The sequence below is a fragment of the Stegodyphus dumicola genome, chromosome 9, assembly GCF_044657685.1.
Source record: "Stegodyphus dumicola isolate Sdum_Otavi_A_Nest chromosome 9, ASM4465768v1".
In the NCBI taxonomy this organism is placed as follows: domain Eukaryota; kingdom Metazoa; phylum Arthropoda; class Arachnida; order Araneae; family Eresidae; genus Stegodyphus; species Stegodyphus dumicola.
In genome coordinates, this window is record NC_140776.1 from 33,219,185 (window position 1) to 33,240,175 (window position 20,991).

The 20,991-nt window shown below is 35.7% G+C and overlaps 2 protein-coding genes and 1 pseudogene across 3 annotated transcripts; 2 read left to right on the forward strand and 1 right to left on the reverse strand.

Moving 5' to 3' along the window:
• Nucleotides 1-2,146: 2,146 nt before the first annotated feature.
• Nucleotides 2,147-5,884, forward strand: LOC118202734 (uncharacterized; annotated as a pseudogene). The gene is made up of 8 exons (XR_015042954.1): nucleotides 2,147-2,362; nucleotides 2,464-2,511; nucleotides 2,608-2,688; nucleotides 2,788-2,844; nucleotides 2,934-3,640; nucleotides 4,773-5,078; nucleotides 5,173-5,522; nucleotides 5,610-5,884. The product of XR_015042954.1 is annotated as an uncharacterized LOC118202734 (transcript).
• A 463-nt stretch (nucleotides 5,885-6,347) lies between these two features.
• Nucleotides 6,348-8,663, forward strand: LOC118202735 (uncharacterized). Its single transcript, XM_085823335.1, has 7 exons — nucleotides 6,348-6,479; nucleotides 6,587-6,913; nucleotides 7,018-7,314; nucleotides 7,407-7,651; nucleotides 7,731-7,818; nucleotides 7,923-8,118; nucleotides 8,217-8,663. The coding sequence occupies exons 2-7, from the start codon at nucleotides 6,656-6,658 to the stop codon at nucleotides 8,504-8,506; spliced, it is 1,374 nt and encodes a 457-aa protein (XP_085679461.1). The 5' UTR covers nucleotides 6,348-6,479; nucleotides 6,587-6,655; the 3' UTR covers nucleotides 8,507-8,663.
• Nucleotides 8,664-15,324: 6,661 nt separating this feature from the next.
• LOC146995325 (uncharacterized) lies at nucleotides 15,325-16,698 on the reverse strand. The gene is made up of 3 exons (XM_085824516.1): nucleotides 16,626-16,698; nucleotides 16,315-16,458; nucleotides 15,325-16,219 (listed from the first exon to the last, which is right to left on the reverse strand). The coding sequence occupies exons 1-3, from the start codon at nucleotides 16,650-16,652 to the stop codon at nucleotides 15,692-15,694; spliced, it is 699 nt and encodes a 232-aa protein (XP_085680642.1). The 5' UTR covers nucleotides 16,653-16,698; the 3' UTR covers nucleotides 15,325-15,691.
• Nucleotides 16,699-20,991: the final 4,293 nt, after the last annotated feature.

Consider the following 20,991-nt stretch of genomic DNA (forward strand, 5'->3'; position numbering starts at 1 on the left):
ATCCACCCAGTGACCATGTAGCCTCTACACACTCACTTGTTAATCATTATTTGTGAGCCATTTTGGGGAAGCCATATTCGTCACTGAAGCCTACACTGAACATTCATCATTCAAAGTAAAATTTCCACCGCGAAACCAAAGATAGAATTTACGAAGATGACTTACTCTTCATCGAAAATTTTATAATTATGTACCAGATTCGACCCAGAAAATTTCATAAATTATTAATAAAAGTGGACCCTCAAATAACATTAAATTTTTTCTGTAGTAAGAATTTTGTGGGGAAAAAGACCCGCAAAATTAGTTTTTAATTATGAATTTAAACTGATTTAAAGCTAATACCAAAACTTTAACTGACTCCTTTGGGAAAATGGGCAGTAGTAGTACGAACGCATGAATTAACGTACAAACGCATAACTTATAAAAAAAAAAAATATTTATCTTTATTTTAATATTTTGGAGCAATGCTTGTAATTAGCCAGTTTCTCATGAAGTATATTTTCATTAATCCCTTATTTTTGTTTTAAGTTTCCACGTTATTAAAGTATGCTAAAAGAATAAGCTAAGGAATATGCTTCTCACACATATATATATATATATATATATACAGACGGAATAAAAAAAGCTTTTCAAGGTTTATACTGGCAAAATGCAGCACGCAGCTGTAGATCGGGATTAAGGGATTAGGAGTTCCCTCACCTTCCAAGAAAGTGATCATTACCAAAGCTATTACGGCATTTTTTTCGTTGAAGAACTTAAGAAAATGCCTAGAAGTTTCGAAAAGTACTAGTAAATTCATTTACTGAAAGAAGAAATGAAACTATTAATGCTATCGAGTGAATTCTCTGGAAAGAATATATAGTATACAAGAATACTAAAAGCAAGTAGGAGTACTATAATAAAGAAGGCTGGATATTTCAGATATGTATTATTTCTTGATGAAGTCAGTCTTATACTCTATGATGCATATATAACTAAAATGCACATTAATGCTACAATTATATGCGACATGAAAACTGCGTTTAAAAACAAAAAAAAAATGTTTTGTGTTAACGAGTATAAAATTAAAAATTATTTAAAAAATGCTGAGAAAATGAAGCGAAGTTCCGTCTGTCGTTTGTAGAGAAATAACTAACGAGAAATTTGTGGTCTCAGTTTTAATTACCAATTTTTTAATTTCCAATTAAGATGATAAAATAAAATTATATACCTTATGTGTTTGTAATGAATAGGGAGTTAAACTTTTAATTTTATTTACAAATTTGTAAATAGAAAATTTTACAAAATGAACGATAATTCAGTTTGTTTGTTAAGAGTTAATTCTGGAAATTCTTCCTTTTACATTTAATTTTGTGAAGTTTTATAAAGAACCGGAAATATGTAAGCAATTTATTTAAATTTCATGGGAACACTATCGGCTGGCCAATGGTAAAGTTGCAAGGCATTTTCTCCCTCTTTCCGCAGGAGTAGTAACCGGAGGTAACCGTGCTACGGAAGTGACGTCACAGAAAAGGGGCGTGGTCGCCGCCATCTTGAATCACGTGACAACCGGAAATGACGTAGATGGAAGGAATGACGTAGAGGGAATGACATCCTCAAAGTTTCGTTTTGATTCTGTGGCAACGATTTTATGTCTCAAAGTTTTTATTTTTTGTGGCATCGACACTATTTTTTAGGTTTTGTGGCAACGAACTTCAAGAGTGTGTGGAATGACATCACTTTTAATTAATTATTTTTAATTATTTGACATGTGATTAATATTATTTTGTTATTTGATTAATTTTTAATACGTCATTAATTTTAACTTTTTAATTATTAACTATTATTTTTAACTATTTAGTACATCATTATTTTACTTATTACCTTTAATGAATTTTTGTGGAAATTAATATTATTTTCCCTGAATTTTAAAAGTAACTCCGCGGCTGAGATTCGAACTCGCTATCTCTGGGATGGGAGTCTAGCGCTTTACCGCTCGGCTAAGCCCTTCATGTTATCAAACCTGTTATTTTTCCGTTTGGAGCAAAAATCACCATGACGTCATAGGCTGGGGGGGAACAGGTAAACGTCATCTCTTTCACGTTGCAGTCTGTCGAAACCGCTTCACGCTTTCTGCATCCGCCGTGGCGAACGTATACAATCTTAACAACCAATCAGCATTCCGCTAACAATATCTATCTTATTTCAGCCAAGCAGCGTGTTTGTTTCTTATATATCGCCTATAAATTCGCTAGCTTTCACGATTTCATCATTTCTACTCTGATTCTTGCTGAGTGAACGTCATTTTGATTCTGTCATTTTCCTGCGCCATTTCGTTTTCTTGTACACGATGTCTGCTAAACGAACTTATTCTGCATCTAATGTAAGTATTTTTTCGCTTGTACTTAATGTCTAGATTACTATTTTAAACACGAATTTTATTTCTTTTTGAATCTTTTATTTATTTAAATTTTTAATTGCCAGGTCCTGTTTGAAGATCCTGACTTTCCTTTTCGGGACTCAGATGACGATGTAAGTTTTTACACGTATTTTTAACGCACTTTTTTATTTAACGTATTTTATTACTATTTGAATGTATTTTAAACGTATTTTATTTTATTTTGATAGTTAATCGATGAAGTGGATCAGATTTTTCTGGAAAATCCTATGGATCTACCCTTGTATTATCAAGTGGGCTCCGGATTTGAGGTAAATATTTAAGTATATCTTTATTTAAGTATTTCAGCATTTTTAGATTTTATTAGAATATTTTTTCTCAGTATTAAAAATGCATTTATTTATTTTTAGACTTCTCCGTCATCAGCTCGTGGGTCTGTTTTTATGGCTGGTTCCGATGAACGTTCGGTGTGTATTTTTCTTTTTTGCATGATTTATTAAAATAATGTCTTTTTGAAAATGTTTCATTATTACTGAAACTTATTTTTATTTTTCAGATCGATGAGGCGATTGTGCTCGAAGAAAAGTCTCGTCGCCGAAACCATAAATATCAGGCCGAGGAGATTACCTTCCGAGCTAGTATAGATATGGAACGGCTGCCTCAGAACGTACAACGCATCCCGATGGTCCGAATTCCGGACACCGTCCGGGAACTGTTTGAGCAGCTCATTCGCCGAACGACAACTAATCTGGGTCCCTCGGACCTCATCCGATTTTGTATCCAAGCAGAAGGGCTGGATAAACCGATAAGTACTTCCTCATGACAGTTTCGACTTTAACAGTGGAAAAGATTCTGGCTGCCGTGATGAAAGTTATGCAGTCGAAAGACAAAATTGAGCTAGATTCAGGATTCGCGGTGGATGTCATCACCATCAGACGACCTGTGGGTGCCGGAGGAAATCGGAGAGTCATCAATATCTCCATAGACAGATTGAGAAAACAGTCTATTTTGTCTATTCTGTACGATGAGGAAGGACTGTGCTGTGCCAAAGCCATTGTGTATGCCCTCGCACATTTGAAAAAAGATACGAGTGCCATCAATGCCATGAGAAATCGCAGTCGGCCAGCTCTTGTGAACAGGGCCAAGGAACTCCATGTGGCCGCAAATGTGCCTCTAGGTCCCTGCACATTTACCGAAATTGCCAGATTTGAAGAGCACCTGGATACTCAAATTGCAGTCTTCTCATCGGAAAATTTGAATCAGGTAAGTCAGTTTTTCTCAAGATATTTCTGCTTATAAATATTAGCCTTAAATTACCTAAACTTTTTCTACATATTTATTTTAAAATCGTAATTTGATTTCACTTCTTTTTTATGTGACAAACTGTAAAATTTATTTTGGTAATGAATAGTTTTAAAATTTGAGATGCGCACATTATAGTTTATACATGTAGGCAATTTGTTTCCATGTTAAAAATATAATTTGACAAAATGCACAGTGAACTTTAAATTTTAAGATTAACTTTTATGCATACATATCATTCGTATACATGTTAAAAAATATAGCAGTTAAAAACTGATTTCTAAAATGTCCGATTTTTGAATGATTTTTAGAGAAAAATTTCTGCATGATGCATTTTTCATTTCCATGTTAAAAAATATAATTTGTCAAAATTGAACGCATGGTGAATTTTTGACTTGCTCTAAATTTTAAGATTATATTTTATGCATATTCACGCATAGAATCCATGAATGTATGCAGTTCGCTTCGATGTTAAAAAATATACCTTGTAAAAATTAAATGCATAGTGAGATTTTAGTTTACATAAAATTGTTAGATTAATTTCTTATTTTATGTATGCAATTCGTTAAAACTTTCACTTTTAAAAATTTTTAATTTTAGAATACTTTAATTTTTTAGATTTTATTTACATGTATGTACAAAGGCAATTTGTTTCTGTGTTAAAAATGTAGCAAAAAGTGAACATTTAGGCATATATTTCTGATCATTTAAATGTTAAAACTTTAACTTGTAAAACTGAATGCATGGCGAATTTTTTAGATTGCGTTAAATTTTATGCATGAATGCGGTTCTCTTCGATGTTAAAAATATGACTTGTAAAAAAAAAAAATGCATGAAGAATTTTTTATTTTTAGATTCATTTTATGCATGCACACAATTCATTAAGATGTTAAAACTTTAAACTATAAAAAATGAATTCACGATGAATTTTTTTTTTGTTTTACTTTAACATATATGCATGTAATTACTTTCGATGTTAAATGCATTAGGAATTTTTAGATCGCTTTATGTATGCAATTAAATGTTAAAAACTGGTTTTACTTTGATTTTTTGGAATTCAAGAGAATTTTGTTTTTGTCTTGCTGTATCTTAGGTGGTGTACAAAGGAAGAGAGAGGGCACAACGGATCAATTTGTGGCTTCACGATAAACATTATGATGTCATTAAGTCCCTGAAAGGGTTTTTTGGTAGCAACCATTATTGCACAGCATGTGAAAAGCCCTACCAAATGCCTGAAAGTCATACATGTGCCAATGCGTGCCCTATATGCCTAAGGACTGATTGCTTTCCAGGCCAGCCCCAACGATGCCCAGACTGTGACCGTCTCTGCCGATCCGATGCCTGTTATGCAGCACACAAAGCCCTCACTGGAAACCAAGAGTTTTCACTTTGCGATAAGGTAAGTGTTTTGAAAATATATCTTAATGATCAAAGTTATTTATCATATAATTTTCTCAAAATTGTTATGTTAAAAAAAATTATTGTCGTTACAGGTATACCAGTGCAGGGACTGCTGCCAAGTGATTGAACGCCGTAAGTGCCCTAAAGATCTGCATAAGTGCGGTACCACCAAATGTCCGTCTTGCGGCCAGTTTGTCGTGGCTGCTGAGCACCGTTGTTATTTGCGACGTGTTGCTCCGAAGAAGTCTGATGACAAGTTCATCTTTTTTGACTTTGAAACGGACCAGTCTTCGGGGGAGCATCTCGTAAATTTCGCGGTGGCTCAGTATGCCGAAGGCACAGAGAGAGTGTTTTCGGGTTACGAAGCATGCCAAGATTTCTGCGCCTGGCTGTTCACCCCACAACACAAGGGCTTCACCGCCGTGGCACACAACATGAAAGGGTAAGTTAAAAATACCATAGTTTGCATGCTTTAGTTTTCATGGCTTTTTTTTTTCAATAGTATTCATGTTTTTTTTTTTACTTACAGGTTTGACGGACAGTTCGTGATGGCCTGGCTCCTGGAGCAAGGCACAGCGCCGGAGGTGATCCCTAACGGGTCTATGATCATGAGTGTAAGACACCCTAGTCTGAACATTCGGGTCATAGACTCGTTAAACGTTTTACCGATGGCGTTGGCCAAACTACCGGGGTGCTTCGGTCTCAGCGAGCTGAAAAAGGGATACTTTCCCCATCTTTTCAACTCGAGGGAAAACCAAAATTATGACGGACCGCTGCCTGAGCCCCGGTAATACAGCCCGGATACCATGAGAACTTCAGCACGACAAGCATTTCTGTCCTGGCATGAGAAAAGGGGGATGTGTTTAACTTTCAAGATGCGATGCTGGCCTATTGCAAGTATATTTTTTTTTCCTTCTTGTTTTGTTTTTATTTTATTTTATTTTTTTTTTATATTTCGTATTTTTAACATTTTTTCTTTTAATAGATCGGACGTGGACATTCTTCGCCGTTGCTGCCTGGAGTTTCGAGCCCAGTTTTTGGATGTGGCGAATGTGGATAGTAAGTCATTTTCTCATTTTCTTATACAATAATAATCATATTTACAGTTCATTAAATCGTTTTTATTTTTGTCTTTTCAGATACGTGACCATTGCGTCAGCCTGTATGGCAACGTATCGGAGTGGCCACATTCAACCCGACACGATTGCCATGGTGCCTACACACGGCTACATCAACTCAACGAATTACAGCCCTGATTCGATCCGATGGTTGGACTTTGTTGCTGCTTCGGAAGGCCTACAGATTCAACAATGCGTTGAACGGTTCCGGAGAGCACAGAGTCGCCGGAATCTCGGTAGACGGATTCTGCCAAGAAACACAAACCGTCTATCAGTTTCAGGTGTGTAAAAAGTAAATTATATTTCTATATGATTCTTTTTAATGATTTTACACTTTTAATGTTTAATTTACATGTGGAACACTATTAATATATTTGTATTATTTTAGGGCTGTTTCTTCCACGGGTGTAGTTCGTGTTACGATGGTGATATCATACATCCACTGAAAGGGGTTTCCATGGCAACGTTAAGAGAAAAGACAGAAGAGACGACAAGAAAGCTTCGCACCCAGGGTTTCCACGTCATCGAAATGTGGGAGCACGAGTTTCAAAGAGAGAAGGAGGAAAATCCAGATCTCCAAGCTTTCCTGGAGCAACACCATCTGAGGGATCGACTCAATCCTCGCGAGTCGTTTTTTGGAGGAAGGACCAATGCCCTCAAATTGTTCCACGAGGGAGACGCAAAATATGTGGCTTTTACCTCACTCTATCCATGGGTTCGTACTTTTTATTATTTCAAAAATGTTTACTTAAACTTCTCTAAATTTTCTGTATATTTTTATGATGTGTTTTTTCTGACTTTTTTTGTTTTCATTCACAGGTGAACAAGTATTGCGTCTACCCTGTGGGACATCCAACAATCATCACGGAAAGCTTTAGAGATGTGGAAGATTATTTTGGAATTATCCAATGCCGAGTGATTCCTCCACGGAATCTGTATCTTCCGGTACTGCCCTATCGGTGCCGGAAGAAGCTGATGTTCCCCCTGTGTCGGATTTGCGCCCTTCTTCAACTGCAGACTCCGTGTACCCATGCAGACGACGAGCGAGCTCTTGTCGGAACGTGGGTAACGGAGGAAGTCAAACTGGCGAAAAAGAAAGGTTACCGCGTCACACATGTAAGTACTCAAAGATTATTTTAATCTTTATTTAGTTTCAGAGGTTACTTTTAAAAATTTTTTATAACTGACATTTATTTTTTATTTTCTAGATTTACGAAGTGTACCATTTCCAGGCATCGTCTACTTCTCTGTTCAGATCATACATTGATCTGTTTCTGAAGATCAAGCAGGAAAGTAGCGGATGGCCTTCGGAGTGTGTGACAGAAGAAGCCAGACTGAAGTACATTCGCCAGTATGAAGAAAGAGAGGGCGTCAAGTTGGACGCTGGAAAGATTTCCAAGAACCCTGGGCGTCGACAAGTCGCCAAGTTGGCCCTGAACAGTTTCTGGGGCAGGTAAAATGATTTCTTTTGTACTTAATTTTTATAAATATTTTTAATTCGTTGTGATTTATGATAGCTTTTTTTCACTCAGATGGGGTATGAACGTGAACAAAGCCCAACTGACCTATGTCCACACGCTGCCAGACTTCAATAAGATGTTGGCGGATTCTACTAAAAAAGTAAGTTTCCTTACCGATTTTATTCATCTGTAAACTCAAAGAGTTTCAAACTGTTAACTTATGACTATTTTGAACTGTTATCTCATGACTCTTCTATTTTTCAGATCAAAGATGTCTTTCTTCCCACGCCTGAGGTGGCTGCCATTTCCTGGGAATCTGCGAAGGAGTTTGTGTCACAGGATGCCTCTACCAACATTTTCCTAGCGACCTCGAATGGCCGCAATGATCCACCCTTGGGCAACTTCCTGGGTGAATTTACGGATGAACTGGAGGGTGATGTCATCAAAACCTTTGTCTCTGGTAAGGACCTTTAAAAAATTTCTTTATTTAACATGTACCAAAAATATTGAAAGTTTTTCTATTATCTCTTTTTTTCTCATGATGTTTTATTTTTTCAGGAGGACCGAAAAACTACGCATACCAGTCGGCCACTGGGAAAACCTGCTGCAAAGTCCGAGGATTTTCACTGAATTTCCGGAATTCTCAGTTGCTGAATTTTGAAGCCATTAAAAGTCTGGTGTGCAGCCTCGACCGAAGTGAGATCATCTCTCTCCACAACCCCTCCAAAATCACCCGAGAAGCGAAGAGAAGAAAGGTGATGAATAAACCCGAGACAAAACTGTACAGAATTGTGTTGGATAAACGGGTAATTCAAAAAGACTTGAGCACATTGCCGTATGGTCATTAGTATATTGAAGAAGAACTTTTTATGTTTATGTTAGAACCTTATCTGAAAATGAAATTTTGTATGTAAATATATATATATATATATATATATATATGTGCAGAATCATGCATTTGTATGTGTATAAAAGAAAACTTATTTAGAAAAAAAAATAAACAGAAGTTTGAATGATAAAATTGTGTTTTTCTTATTTGAAAGTATTTCATGAAAGGTAAGTTTTTCCTAGAAAATAATTGTCATATTTTATTTTCAAAAATTATGTTAACTTAATTAGAAAGAAATACAACACCAATGATCAGCCATTACATTTATTCACGTATCATTACAATTTCAGCCATAGTTTGGAAGATGCGTTTCTTTTAGGTCTAGCATACATAGTTTTTACATTCATTAAATGTTTGTTTTTGACAAAGTCTTGAGGAAAGTTGTTAACATTCAGTACATTTTTAAACTGTTCAAAGGCAAAAGGTTTTTGAGTTCTATTTCTCAACAGAAAGTTTATCAACTGAACAATGTCAGAGCCAGAAAACACATGATCATCTAGAATGAGTTCTTTATTCTGTGTCCAGGAAATCTGATGCTCTTTTAGAAAATCTATTATTTTCTGTGCCGTTCTTTTCTGCTTCACAGGAACTGTTTGCATAATTTCTTTTTCTATATCTTTCTCAGAACTTTGTTCAAGCGGTTGTTCTTCGGAAGTGTTCACATGAGGAAATGTAACATACTTTTGCAGAACCTGGATGTACAATTTAGACTTTTCTTCATCATCCATTTTCTTTTTTAAAATGTTTTGAATTTGGGTATCTAAATCACTCAAATGTTCATCTTCAAATTGCTGCATACGATCCAGGGGTACCAGCGCAAATTTCTTACTGTGTTCCATGGATAAGGAGGATAAGACACTGACTGCTGCAGGAATCAGGAAAGATAGGAAACCGTCACCTTTTTGAACCAAAAGACGTCTTTTCTTAAAAAGAGGTACTTTTTTGTCCGCTAATTTTCTTAAAGTTCTTTTAAAAGGGGCGAGTCGATTTTTGACCCGTTTGGTGATGGGTACGTTTCCTTTTAGAAGATTTAAAACACACTCACAAACTGATTTTATGAGATGATTCGGACACTTTTTCAGTACAGCTGCTTTTATTCGACTTTTTCCTAATAGTTTTAGATAATCCACATCCTTCAGATGAGACATGCTGATGACAAATGAACTCTTCTTCCTGCACACTTTCTTTTATATAGGTAGCAAATGCAGCCGCTTTGGTTAAAGCACAGCAATTAAATCCTTTTGCATGAATCGAACATGTTAAAGAACTTTTCTTTTTTAAATTCTCTATCTTAGGACAGTCTAGATTTATGATGTCTCTACCTAATAAATTTTCTAAAAATAATTTCTTTTCTAATCCTTTCACGTATATGACAGAATAAATAGATGACAAATATTGCAAAATAATACGAAGATGAGTATAAGGTAATACACCCTCACTCCAATTCATGTGATGACGATTTCTTGTGACCCAAGCAAAACACTTTTGCTGAGATCGTGATAATGTTTTCCAAGGTTGAGGAGGTAAAAATGACCAGCAACTGTGATATCCTTCATGCACAGAATACAAGGCTAATTCTTTAACAACGTAGCAATGAGGCATCCATTGAAAACCTTCGAAATCGATCACGATGGGAGAAGACATGTTAGCCATTCGACGTCTCAAACTGAAATGAACTATTGGGGCTGGTAGACATAGTATTTATCCCCAGGAAAGATGCCTGTACGAAGGCGAAGCGTTTCACTTGTTTCAGGTCGTAAATCAATCAACAAGTAGCTAAATGGAGTTGAAGTAGCATCCTGAAAAATTTCTTGAAAGGCCTTTACTTTTCCGGGGAACATTTGTCTAGCTAAATGCATAATTTGACTTTTATCTCTAGGATTTTTGTATAGGACAAGGTAATGGGAATTTAAATGAATATTTCTCATCTCGTTGCCTTGGTGAAAAAGATTTTGTGTTATAAAAACGACTGAAAGGTTTCGGTGATGACTTCCTTTTGTAAAAAGTTTGCTTAAGCGAGTATCACTTGCTAATTCAGACATTAAATCGTCTATGATAATTAAAGCATTTTGAAGAGTCTGCAGGTTAGATGGTAATCCTTCTTCAAAATTTACGTTTTTCATGGAATTAAAAAGAGGTTGATAACTTCCGTAGCAATAAATAATATTGGTCGGCATGGGATGGAACATTTTATGATCTATCAATTTCTTCACAAAAAATGTTTTTCCCGAAACGGTAGGTCCGCTCAGAAGACAAGTAGAAGGATGTACGAACATGGGCAGTTCCATTTTTGGAAATGACAGCATGTTAAGAAAACACTCACTTTTATACTTAATCGAAAATCCTTTTGCATAAGACATTTATTCATTTTGTTTAAATAAGTGTAGAAACAAGAGACATTTTTACAAATTAAAACAACTTTATTTTTTAAAAATCATGTTTACACCATATCTTTTTTTAACAAATTGAAATATTTGGAAATCATTATTCTTCCCATCTAAGGGTGATACAATGAGTTCCATACAGAGTCCTTGACAGCGTTTAATAATGAAATAAATACAATAATGTCCACATACATTAGAAGTTAAACTCTGAAGCGAAATCATGTTCCAGCAAACATGACGATATTTCTTGACAAAGGATGTGATATCTTTTCCATATACTTCAGGCGGGAGTCCATAAGAGTCGAAAAATTCCAGAGTCTGTTGATCTGCAAGGTAGACAGCTAGCCAATGAGTTCCTTTTTCATCATGTTTGTCCGTATTGAGCACCAATGCACAGGGAAAACTTTGAATCGCAGGTATTTTATCACAAGGAAAAACACCCGCATAATATCTCGAAGAAATAGGATCTCGAGATAAGATTTGATGAATCTGTGATGAATTTATCAGTTTCCAAAATCGTACAGAATATTTCGAGCTTTATTGATTTCTATCAAATTTTCAAATTCAGCGTACACTAATAACGAAACAGTTTGTTGTAATGGAGTCCCAAATTTTGTTTCTAATCTTAAGTTGCTGTGTCGAACTAGATTTAAATGAGAGCCATCACAAAGGTCAGGTGACAGGTCGAAGCGAAATAAGGAATATCCTTTTGAAAATTCTGATCTTGAAAGGTAAAGTCCTCTGTCGTCTGCATTAATAAATAAATTCTGATAAGCTCGTATGAAATGATTTTTGTCAAAATTAGGCTGAAGAGGATTATGAGGTACCGGTTGACCGTCCACATAAACACCGATAAAGTTCATATTATAATGCTTGAATTCGAAAGGAGACTTTTTATAGTTTCCGTTAAAGGCATCATTGTCGACGCATGCCACCACAATACGATTAGGCATTTGACCTATGAAAATATTGTCTTGAATAAAACTCATATTTCCAGTGGGAATGGAATAGGCTTTGCAGAGCACTCTATTAATGGGATATTTGGCTGTTGATTTTTCTAGGCTTTTGGCATGTCCTAGCACAACACCAGGGCTAACTCTCACTTTTCTTACAAACAATGAAGCTTGTTCGAGTAAAACTTTAAATTCACCTTCGCCCAATAAACAAAATTCTGGTTTGCTGCGTATGAGTTTAATTTTCATATCCACCATATTCAGCAAAAGTCTTTCCTGATGAAACATATCCAAGTGCAATCGGCCAATCATATCGACCGAAGCACTCAGTTTAAACAATTCTGCTCGTTGGTTGAATCCTTCATTCGGCTGAGTGTCTTGAATATCAAAAACGTTCAGACGTCCTGCTGTATCTTTGAGAAACAATTCTGATGACAGTTGAGACGTTTTCGTATCAAAACCATGATTCAATAATTTTTCTATCATGGCTCTGTAAGGATACGTGTTATTACTGGTGGAAACGAGTCTTTCATTTAAGCTAATATCCACTTGAGAAAACATAGAATGTAAAAAGAGATTGACAGGTCCCACTTTACTTTCAGCCGTGATTGGCTTGCCATCATTTTTTAAAATTTTCACTTTGACGTAGAGTTGTGTCTGTGATAAGTCTAAGTAGTCGTCTCCGCTTCCAGAAACATTGAATTCAACAGGACTTCCTTCCGACACATTGGCTAATGGATGAAATTCAACCCACTGACCTTTTTCTATCACTGTTTGAGTGGGAGGTAACGAAAATAAATCCAGTTCGGATTTTGCGCATTCCGGAGAATCTTTTAACAGAAAAGCCATTACGAGTCAAAAATATCACGTCGTTGCACCTTCCTGGCTTTAGACGAAATGAAGTGTTTGGGGGTTTTGCGCTTCCTTTTAAACCTTCCGTGACCAATCATCTCGTCTGCTTTCTGAACTGCTTTCCTCGCTAATTTTTTGCCAGCTTCTTTAGATCTGGTTTTGAGGGAGACTTTAAAATTTTCTCCCGACAATACGTCGTTTGCAATTTGTGTTCCAGTCCGCAAAGCTTCTTTTCCGACTGTTTTGGCTCCACTCATCAAAAACGGCATAGCACTGCGAAACAGCTTTGCAAAAAATACACCAATACCATAACCTTTCTGTAAAATGGTTCCTTGATAGTAAGGTAATCCATTTCCAGTTTGAGCTAAATAATAATCTTCAAATTTTTTCGTGCAACACGTATAAGGCACTCGCATATTTGATGCTTCTAATCTTGCATACACAATCCAAATGAAATCAATTTGCAGATGAAGGCTTCTTTTATAGAATTTGTCTCAGACGAAAATGCAACACAAGAAATACTTTGCCTCTTTCGAATGGTACTAAATCTCCAGAGTGAAGTCTTATGTCAATATGTATAGTCTGAAAATGTTGACGGATAACTGGCAAGTAAAAGGGCCGGGGGTAATGAGCGTTTATGATGTCTTCGTCATTTCCTTCTACGGTGACAATTTTTAACAACGGGGCTTGTACATCTCCCACAATTTGAGGTTCTACGAGATCGCAATACACATACATGACAGGAAAAGATACTTTGGGATCGGCTACAAAAGGACTTTGTTCCAATCCTTTGTAAACACCCGGCTCGAACCCTAGAAGCTCCGCTAATCCTTCGTGAAGAATGACTTTGCAGTTTTCGTCGGTCTTAATGGTCACTTTTTTCGTAACAGGATGGTAACTGAATTCAATCTTATTTTTATGAGAAGGTATTTTCATGGCTTTTAATAAATCTGGTATCGTTTCATAGCATCCTGGAGGCACTCTTCGACCTTCCAATTTTCAATCACCCAAATCAAATCCAAATAAATTATTTTCTTTTCGGACGTTATACCATGTGTGAGGGTAAATAAAGTCCACAAGAGATAACTCCCACTGACTATTTAAATCCATCGGAGTAGGAAGCTGAGTGGTAAATTGTGATATTTTGTTGTCTGGAAAAAAACGCATGGAGCTGTCGCTGATCAGTGTGATAAAGAAAGACATGTTTCGTTCAAATGACAGATAAGCAGAATTTACGGGCCTTTTATACTCTTCTCACATCATCCACCCAAGCATTGAAGCTTTCGGGGTACCCCTGAAATTTCACAAAATATTCTGTTTTCCCGCGACGTTTCCTCTTTTTTAAAACTTTTTTACGGGATAATAACCAGAGTCCGAAACCTTTTGAAGTTCTTGTTTGTAAAAAGTTCCTTGTATAACTTCTCCTGCTAGATCTTTCAGTTTATAGACAACAGGAATCCGTCGAATAATTTTATAGATTGTAAAAATTTCTCGTGTCCAGTTTTGTTCGTATCCTTTCTCAAAGAGCATTTTTTCTCGGCTGATGCGTACCGTGTCTCCAATCTTTAAATCTGAAGAAATAGGGTTTTGTACTGGTTGCTGACTATACAGCGTTTTCAAAATTTTTTCTTGATTTTGTAATGTAACGGATACAGGTTCTGTCTTAATACTGCGATGCCATGTATGGTTATAACTGGATATCAATTTATCAATCACATCAATGTACTTTCGTGTATTCATTTCGGTAAAGTATTTCCACATTTTTGTTTTTAGAGTTCGATTAAATCGTTCTACGACAGAAGCTTTGGTTGTATTATGTGTCGTGAAAAAGCGAACGTTTCTCTTTTTCAAAAAATTTTGAACTTGTTTATTGGTAAACTCTTTCCCTGCATCTGTTTGTAATGATTCGGGTGTACGTTCCGAAAATATCTTTCCGAAAGCGGATTGGATGGATACGGATGTTTTATCTTTGAGAGGGATAGCCCAAGCGTATTTAGAAAGGATGTCTATACAGGTCAGCAAATATTTATATCCATCATTAAAAGAGGCCAGGGATTGCATATCCACTAAATCAGATTGAAATTGCTCGTTTAAGCCTCCTACGATGACTCTGTTCCTGGGAAACTTGTGCCTCAAAGGCTTGTGCAAAGTATAAGAATCCTTGGTTTGCAACCATTTCTGGATGTCTTTTGTTTTTACGCGACCTTTTAAAGCACGATGCAAAGCAGCAACACCCCCGAAACTTGCGGGGACCTGTGGATCCCGATAGGTCTGAGACAGAGCTGCGTTCATTGCAACAGTTGTTATGATCTAAACGTACACTGATATTCATTTATATATATTTAACTAGAACAGATAAAAAATACCCTAGTTTCACCTATATAAAGATTTTAGAAAATAGGCCTAAAAAACAAGAGAGAGAAAATGAATGCTACTTAACATCTCAAAGGTTGAACAAGTAATGATATATATGTTTAAGAATAACCATATTTATATTCTATAAAAATCAATAGGTTTGTATTCAATAGGTATTTTTAAAATTTATGTAAGTAATCATTACAGATTAATTCTTTTAAATAAGGTCTGAACCTGGAGACAGTCATGACATCGTTGTAAAATAAAATAACATTTATTGAGCATCCTAATTATTTTACAAATATTCATAGTATTCAATACCTAAGACACCATTGATAGTACAAAATGTGTTTCTTACTTTATCGAGTACATGGTTTAAACACACGGATTTTAAAAAGTCCTTGGTAATGTATTGAGCAGGTTTCACTAACATTAAATAGGGTTCTTCACCCCAAATGTTTCCATAAAATTGCCTGGCGATGTCAACAGCATCGAATCTCAGAGCAATGGCATTCACAGTTTCTGTTTTATGAACGAGTTCTTCACAGTCTTTCAGCTGGGGATATTTCAGTTCGTCTTGTTGATTAAGAAGTTCTTCAATCAAGTTAGAATGGTTTGAAGTCGCGCTCTTCCCATAGAAATGTCAAAGGATTGGGGTAGATTTTCCTCTCTGACAGGTTCGTCGGATACGCTTTCGTAGGCTTCACAAAAGTTCATGTTTTGATAAACGAGGTTGGTGACAATATCGCTGATACGGCTAAAGTTGGACATCAGTTCTTCCCACTGCGTCGTTGTAATGCTGAGGCTACTTTTTTCATCTCCTGTCGAAGAGAGTTGCTTCAAAGTGAAGTGGGAATCTTTATACGTGACCACAAAATTCTTGGGCAATTCCAGATTCAGTGACAGCAGGTCTGGTTCCTCCACTGTCATGTTGGTTGCGAGAACATTCAAACACCATGGCTCAAAATTTACTCCTCGTCTTGTCGGATAGTAAGCTTTACCATATTTGGCATACTCTCGGATGTGCACAGTCACTTTTCCCTTGTAAATGCTGGGTCCCACAAAGACATTGTCTCCCATGTGAGTGAGCTCCTCTGGAATAGCGTCTTCGGTGAAGAGTCCTTTGCGCTGAAAAAAAAATTAAAACAGTTAGTATATAATACATAAAAATGGGGTCACATACAATATCAACTTTAATATATAAGATTTTCGCAAATACGTACTTTTTTCTCGAAATGGGATGTTTCTTCTGCTTTTCTTTTGATACAAGAGCTAACTGATTCATTGGGAACATCTTGGGTGCGGTTTTCATCGCTCAACACTTTATCGTTCAAAGGCATAGGTTCATTCTCAAATAGGTTTTCCATCTGAAAAAAAGTAAAGACAAATTATGCACATATTGCAAATTCAACTCTTTTTTAAGTATAAAAGTATTTAAGTATAAAAATATTTTAAGTATAAAGTATTTTAAGTATAAAGTAAGTATTTAAAGATTAAAAATCTAAAAACAGTAACTTTTCAAAACGTTACTTACTTCTTTGTTGTTTCGTGCCTGATCCATTCGAAGCAGTGAAGAAAGATTTTTGAAGCAAAAGCAGGTACGTACACTCAGGGCGACAGGCAGGAAAGAAATGCGGAACGTTGCTCGGGATAAACTTATCGGGTAGGAACTCTTTATTTCATCTCAACGGTGATTGGTTAAGAGACGGTGAGGTCATATTTCAAAGAATCTGATTGGTTCACAGAAAAGTATCCATACACCTTAGCGGAGGCATACAAAGGTGTGATACGGCAGACGCCATTTTGTAAAACAACATGCCCCAACAAGAAATGGATGATGTCATTCCAAACACGTGGTTCAAGAGTTCGTTGCCACAAAACCTAAAAATATATATTCAATGCCACAAAAAATAAAAACTTTGAGACATAAAATCGTTGCCACAGAATCAAAACGAAACTTTGAGGATGTCATTCCGTCTACGTCATTCCTTCCATCTACGTCATTTCCGGTTGTCACGTGAATCAAGATGGAGGCGACCACGCCCCTTTTCTGTGACGTCACGTCCGTAGCACGGTTACCTCCGGTTACTACTCGCAGGTTTTCGAGGCATAATCGGAGGCACACTCGAAGCGTATTTGAGAGGTTCAGATTGAGAGTTCGATTTCGGGGGAAGGGATTGCACATTTTTCCCCTCTGCTGCTTCAAAACACCTAATAACTACAAAGTAAATAACATTTGTAAAAATATTGTTACGAATTTTGTACATAGATAGATGATTTCAGTGCAGTTATATGTGAAAATAGTGTATTTTTCTGTGTAATGTAACGCGAAAAATGTAAAGAGAGATGATATGCCATAAAAGTAAGAATACATGGGAAAGAGTAAATGGGTAAACATTGAGTAAATGGGCATTTCGGTAATTTGGCGAGATATCGCCAAGCTGATAAAGGTTTTGACGGCAAACTTGGCGACCATTTTACGAAATTTTGGTCTCGTCTCTGTATTACCATAATAGGCATTGTGATTGAATAAATGAAATTGATTCCTATATTAGCTGTAACCGTAATTCGACCGTCATATTGCTTTCCAGTAATTTCGGGAAGCAGAAGGTATACTAGAAATATCTCGGCCGCCGGTTGAAAACTATATAAGGCCGGAGAGGACGTCTGATCTCAGTTATTGTTAATGTGAGTCGTTAGTTCAGCGTGAACTAAGATATCTCCGTAATAACTGTCCCTTTAGGTGCACTTTACATTGAGTTGTGTTTAACGTTCTTAGTAGTATTAAATGAAACTACTGATTATACTCTGTGATTATGTGAACACCTGTAGAGCATTCTGGTGGAAAATTTCGAAACATTCAAGCGTTTATTTTGATAAAATAAATTTTATTAAACTCTCATCGACATGTGTGCATTCAATCTACTACGAACCCGTACGCACACAACAATATGTAGTTCGACAAGGCTTGAATTCTGGCGAAGGCGTAAATTGCAAAGCTAGTATATTGCTAATTTACCTCAAGTATAACAGAAGTATAAGTCAATTTTCCTTAGGAAGGCTTCCACGAAGGCAATCATTTTCTAAGACAAATAACCCTTGTTTAATTCATCGTATTTAAGGATTAAGGAACTAAGCATATAAATTTCTATTGAAAAAACATAATGAACAATTTTCAGTGTAAACATTAAACAGGCTAAATAAGGTCATTTCACCTTTTCATGTCGGCCACATGTTTCGTTTTAGTATTTAATGTAGCTGGACATTTTTATTTATGTTTGTTTCATCGTACTAGCAAAAGTTTATTCCGCTTGGTGTATTGTCAGGTCAATGCAGAACTAGCGTATATCACCAGTCCACTGCCTTGATAATCGTCCAGATGAATGTCAGAAGCTAGCGCACTAATCGAATTCCACGCCAGAAACTTGAGCTACAAAATACATTCTTGCCAAGCCTTAGCCTCTGCAAACATGATAAATGACCGCATCAGGAGTATTCGACTTCCTGGATAACATATTTAGCATTGCAAAGTCTCTGTTGGAGTTCGGTTCATTAACAGAGTGTAATCTCAGAGACATTTTGAGATAGCGTCATTCACAAAGTATTCTCGGAACTAGGAATATTCTATTTCAAAGTAAAAAAAAAATTATATATGCAATCGCTCTTTCAAGTTTTTTTTTTTTTTTTTTTTTTTTTTTTCGGATTGCTTTATTTTCTTTCACTCTCTCCATTTCCGGAATTAAATGCGCGGAACGTAGTTGTTGAAAATTTAAGCGTTTAGATCATTTTTTTAAAATTATTTTTCTAAATGCAAGCACATAGTGCAATGAAAAATATTTGGCTACGTCTACTTGCATTGGAAAGGTTTTTTAACATTAGATGTATTAAAATAAATTTGTAAAATAAAGCACATTCTGTTTACTGTCGCATCCGAGATAAGGTTTCCTAGTACGAGATAAATGACCTATTTTCTAAGAACATTTGAGTACCCTGTTTACCATAAATAAGAGCAACTTTAAGTACCAACTTCTACTCAAAAGAAATTTCTAGCGCACAATACTGTATTGAATATTGCGTAATTCCAAAACCCTTTAAATTAAATAAATATCTGTAGAACAAGTGTTTAATAAAATTTCGATCAAACGTATTTAGAAATTAAGAAACAATTTACTTAAAAATAGAAGGTACATATTCTCCCTCGTCTCCGCATGCCTTCGTGGTGTAATTGGGAGCATACTGAACGCGTAATCAAGAAATCTAAAAAGTGTGAAATCTAGAAAGTGTCCTTGCCGGGTTCCAGTCCCGGCAAGGACACTGCATACTTCCCACGTGTCTTGCTTCAAAATAACCTAATGACTCTGCAAGTGACGTTAGAGTTAAAACTTGGTGGTCTAATTGGTAGCTGGCAGGATTTAGAGAGTAAGCACGCGATACGTTCTCAGGCGATCTTTGGAAAATATAAGGCATTTTCTCCCTCATTTCCGCATGCTTTCGTGGTGTAACAGTAGCACACTTGGCGCATTTTCGAAAAGTCCAGATTCAAGTCCCGGAGAGAGAGAACTGCGCGTTTTTCACCTTTCAAGCATAAAAAAAAAACCTAATGACTCTACAAGTAAAATTGAAATGATGAACCCATTTGTAAGTCCTTTTTTTAACATTTCTGTATATACTTTGTGTAACCTAAGTATTTTATTTTATGTTTATAATAGACCTTCATTCATAAAAAATTCGATATTATTTCATAAATAGAATAACCAAATAACTTCAACCTTAGAACTGAAAAGAAAATTTTTAGGCCACATGGAATTTGTAAATTTTACATTTTAATTCTGTAGTTATAAAACATTAATGATAATTGAAGAGTGATCCAAAGAATTTTTCTTCATTATGTTAGTATAAAAATTATGATACCATAAGAACTAAGTTGTGGAATGTTTAAAGAAACTGAGTACTCCTCTAAGAAGTAATTTAAGAGAGAAGCTAATAAATTAAAATAGTTTTCAAAATACACGAAGTACGTAATCTAAAATAAACTGCAATTTTAATCATTCAATCAAACATGATTGGAGCTTGTTTTGGTAGAAGAAGAAGTTACAATAATGTTATCTGAAGATAATAACTGATTAAAATTTTGATTGAAAATACGAGAGAAGAACAGTATTTGGCGAGGACATTAACAATTTGAGGCTGATACGAATTCCGGGATTTAAGGGTATTTTTAAGGCATACTTCCAAAATGAAAATTTAAAAAGCCTGAAATTTAATTTAAAAAGTACAGTTTTGATGCATAGGAGTTAATCGGTTTCTAGGTTTAATTGCAAACATTTCGTAGCAATCTAATTGAAGATAAAAACAAAATTATTATTCCAATTCACCGCTGAGGAAGCGCATTCAAAATATACCATAAATCCTTTCCTTTGAGCTTAGATATATCCTCAAATAATTTAATGTCTTCTGCAAAGTTCTGCAAAGTCCCACTTCCGCAGAGTTAGACGTGTACGTGTGAGAATTGCTGAGATGAATTTTGAATAATTCATTGAACCCAAGCAAGGTCACACGAATCGCCAAATATACGATAACCGTTAGACTATCTCTCAGCTCGCGAAGCACTAGGTATAACTTTTAGTAAGTATGCTCTTATTTGAATCCTGTTTGCCTGAGAATGTTAGAATATGAGAAATAGCGCAGGTTTAATTGTCACTAATAAAACATTCAATAAACTAATGAAGATTCTGTTGAATTTCTTTAAATCCGAAATAAAAGATTATGGAAGAATATAAAGAATAGAATACAAATTTTGTTTAAAATCAAGTCAAAAATGAAGAAGCCATGCTCTTTTTTCGTCCGTGTACGCAGTAAAAGAAGTTTTGTAACCTCCAAAAATTCCGGGTATCATATTT

Excerpts from the sequence above, each read along its gene's own strand:
- LOC118202735 (XM_085823335.1), top strand. The coding sequence starts at position 6,656 with ATGGCAACGTTAAGAGAAAAGACAGAAGAGACGACAAGAAAGCTTCGC. Across the intron at positions 7,315-7,406 it reads AAGGTTACCGCGTCACACAT|ATTTACGAAGTGTACCATTT; the intron begins GTAAGTACTCAA and ends TTTATTTTCTAG. Across the intron at positions 7,819-7,922 it reads TGGCGGATTCTACTAAAAAA|ATCAAAGATGTCTTTCTTCC; the intron begins GTAAGTTTCCTT and ends TCTATTTTTCAG.
- LOC146995325 (XM_085824516.1), bottom strand. The coding sequence starts at position 16,652 with ATGGATCAGGCACGAAACAACAAAGAA. Across the intron at positions 16,459-16,625 it reads AGGCACGAAACAACAAAGAA|ATGGAAAACCTATTTGAGAA; the intron begins GTAAGTAACGTT and ends ACTTTTTTTCAG. Across the intron at positions 16,220-16,314 it reads CATCCCATTTCGAGAAAAAA|CGCAAAGGACTCTTCACCGA; the intron begins GTACGTATTTGC and ends TTTTTTTTTCAG.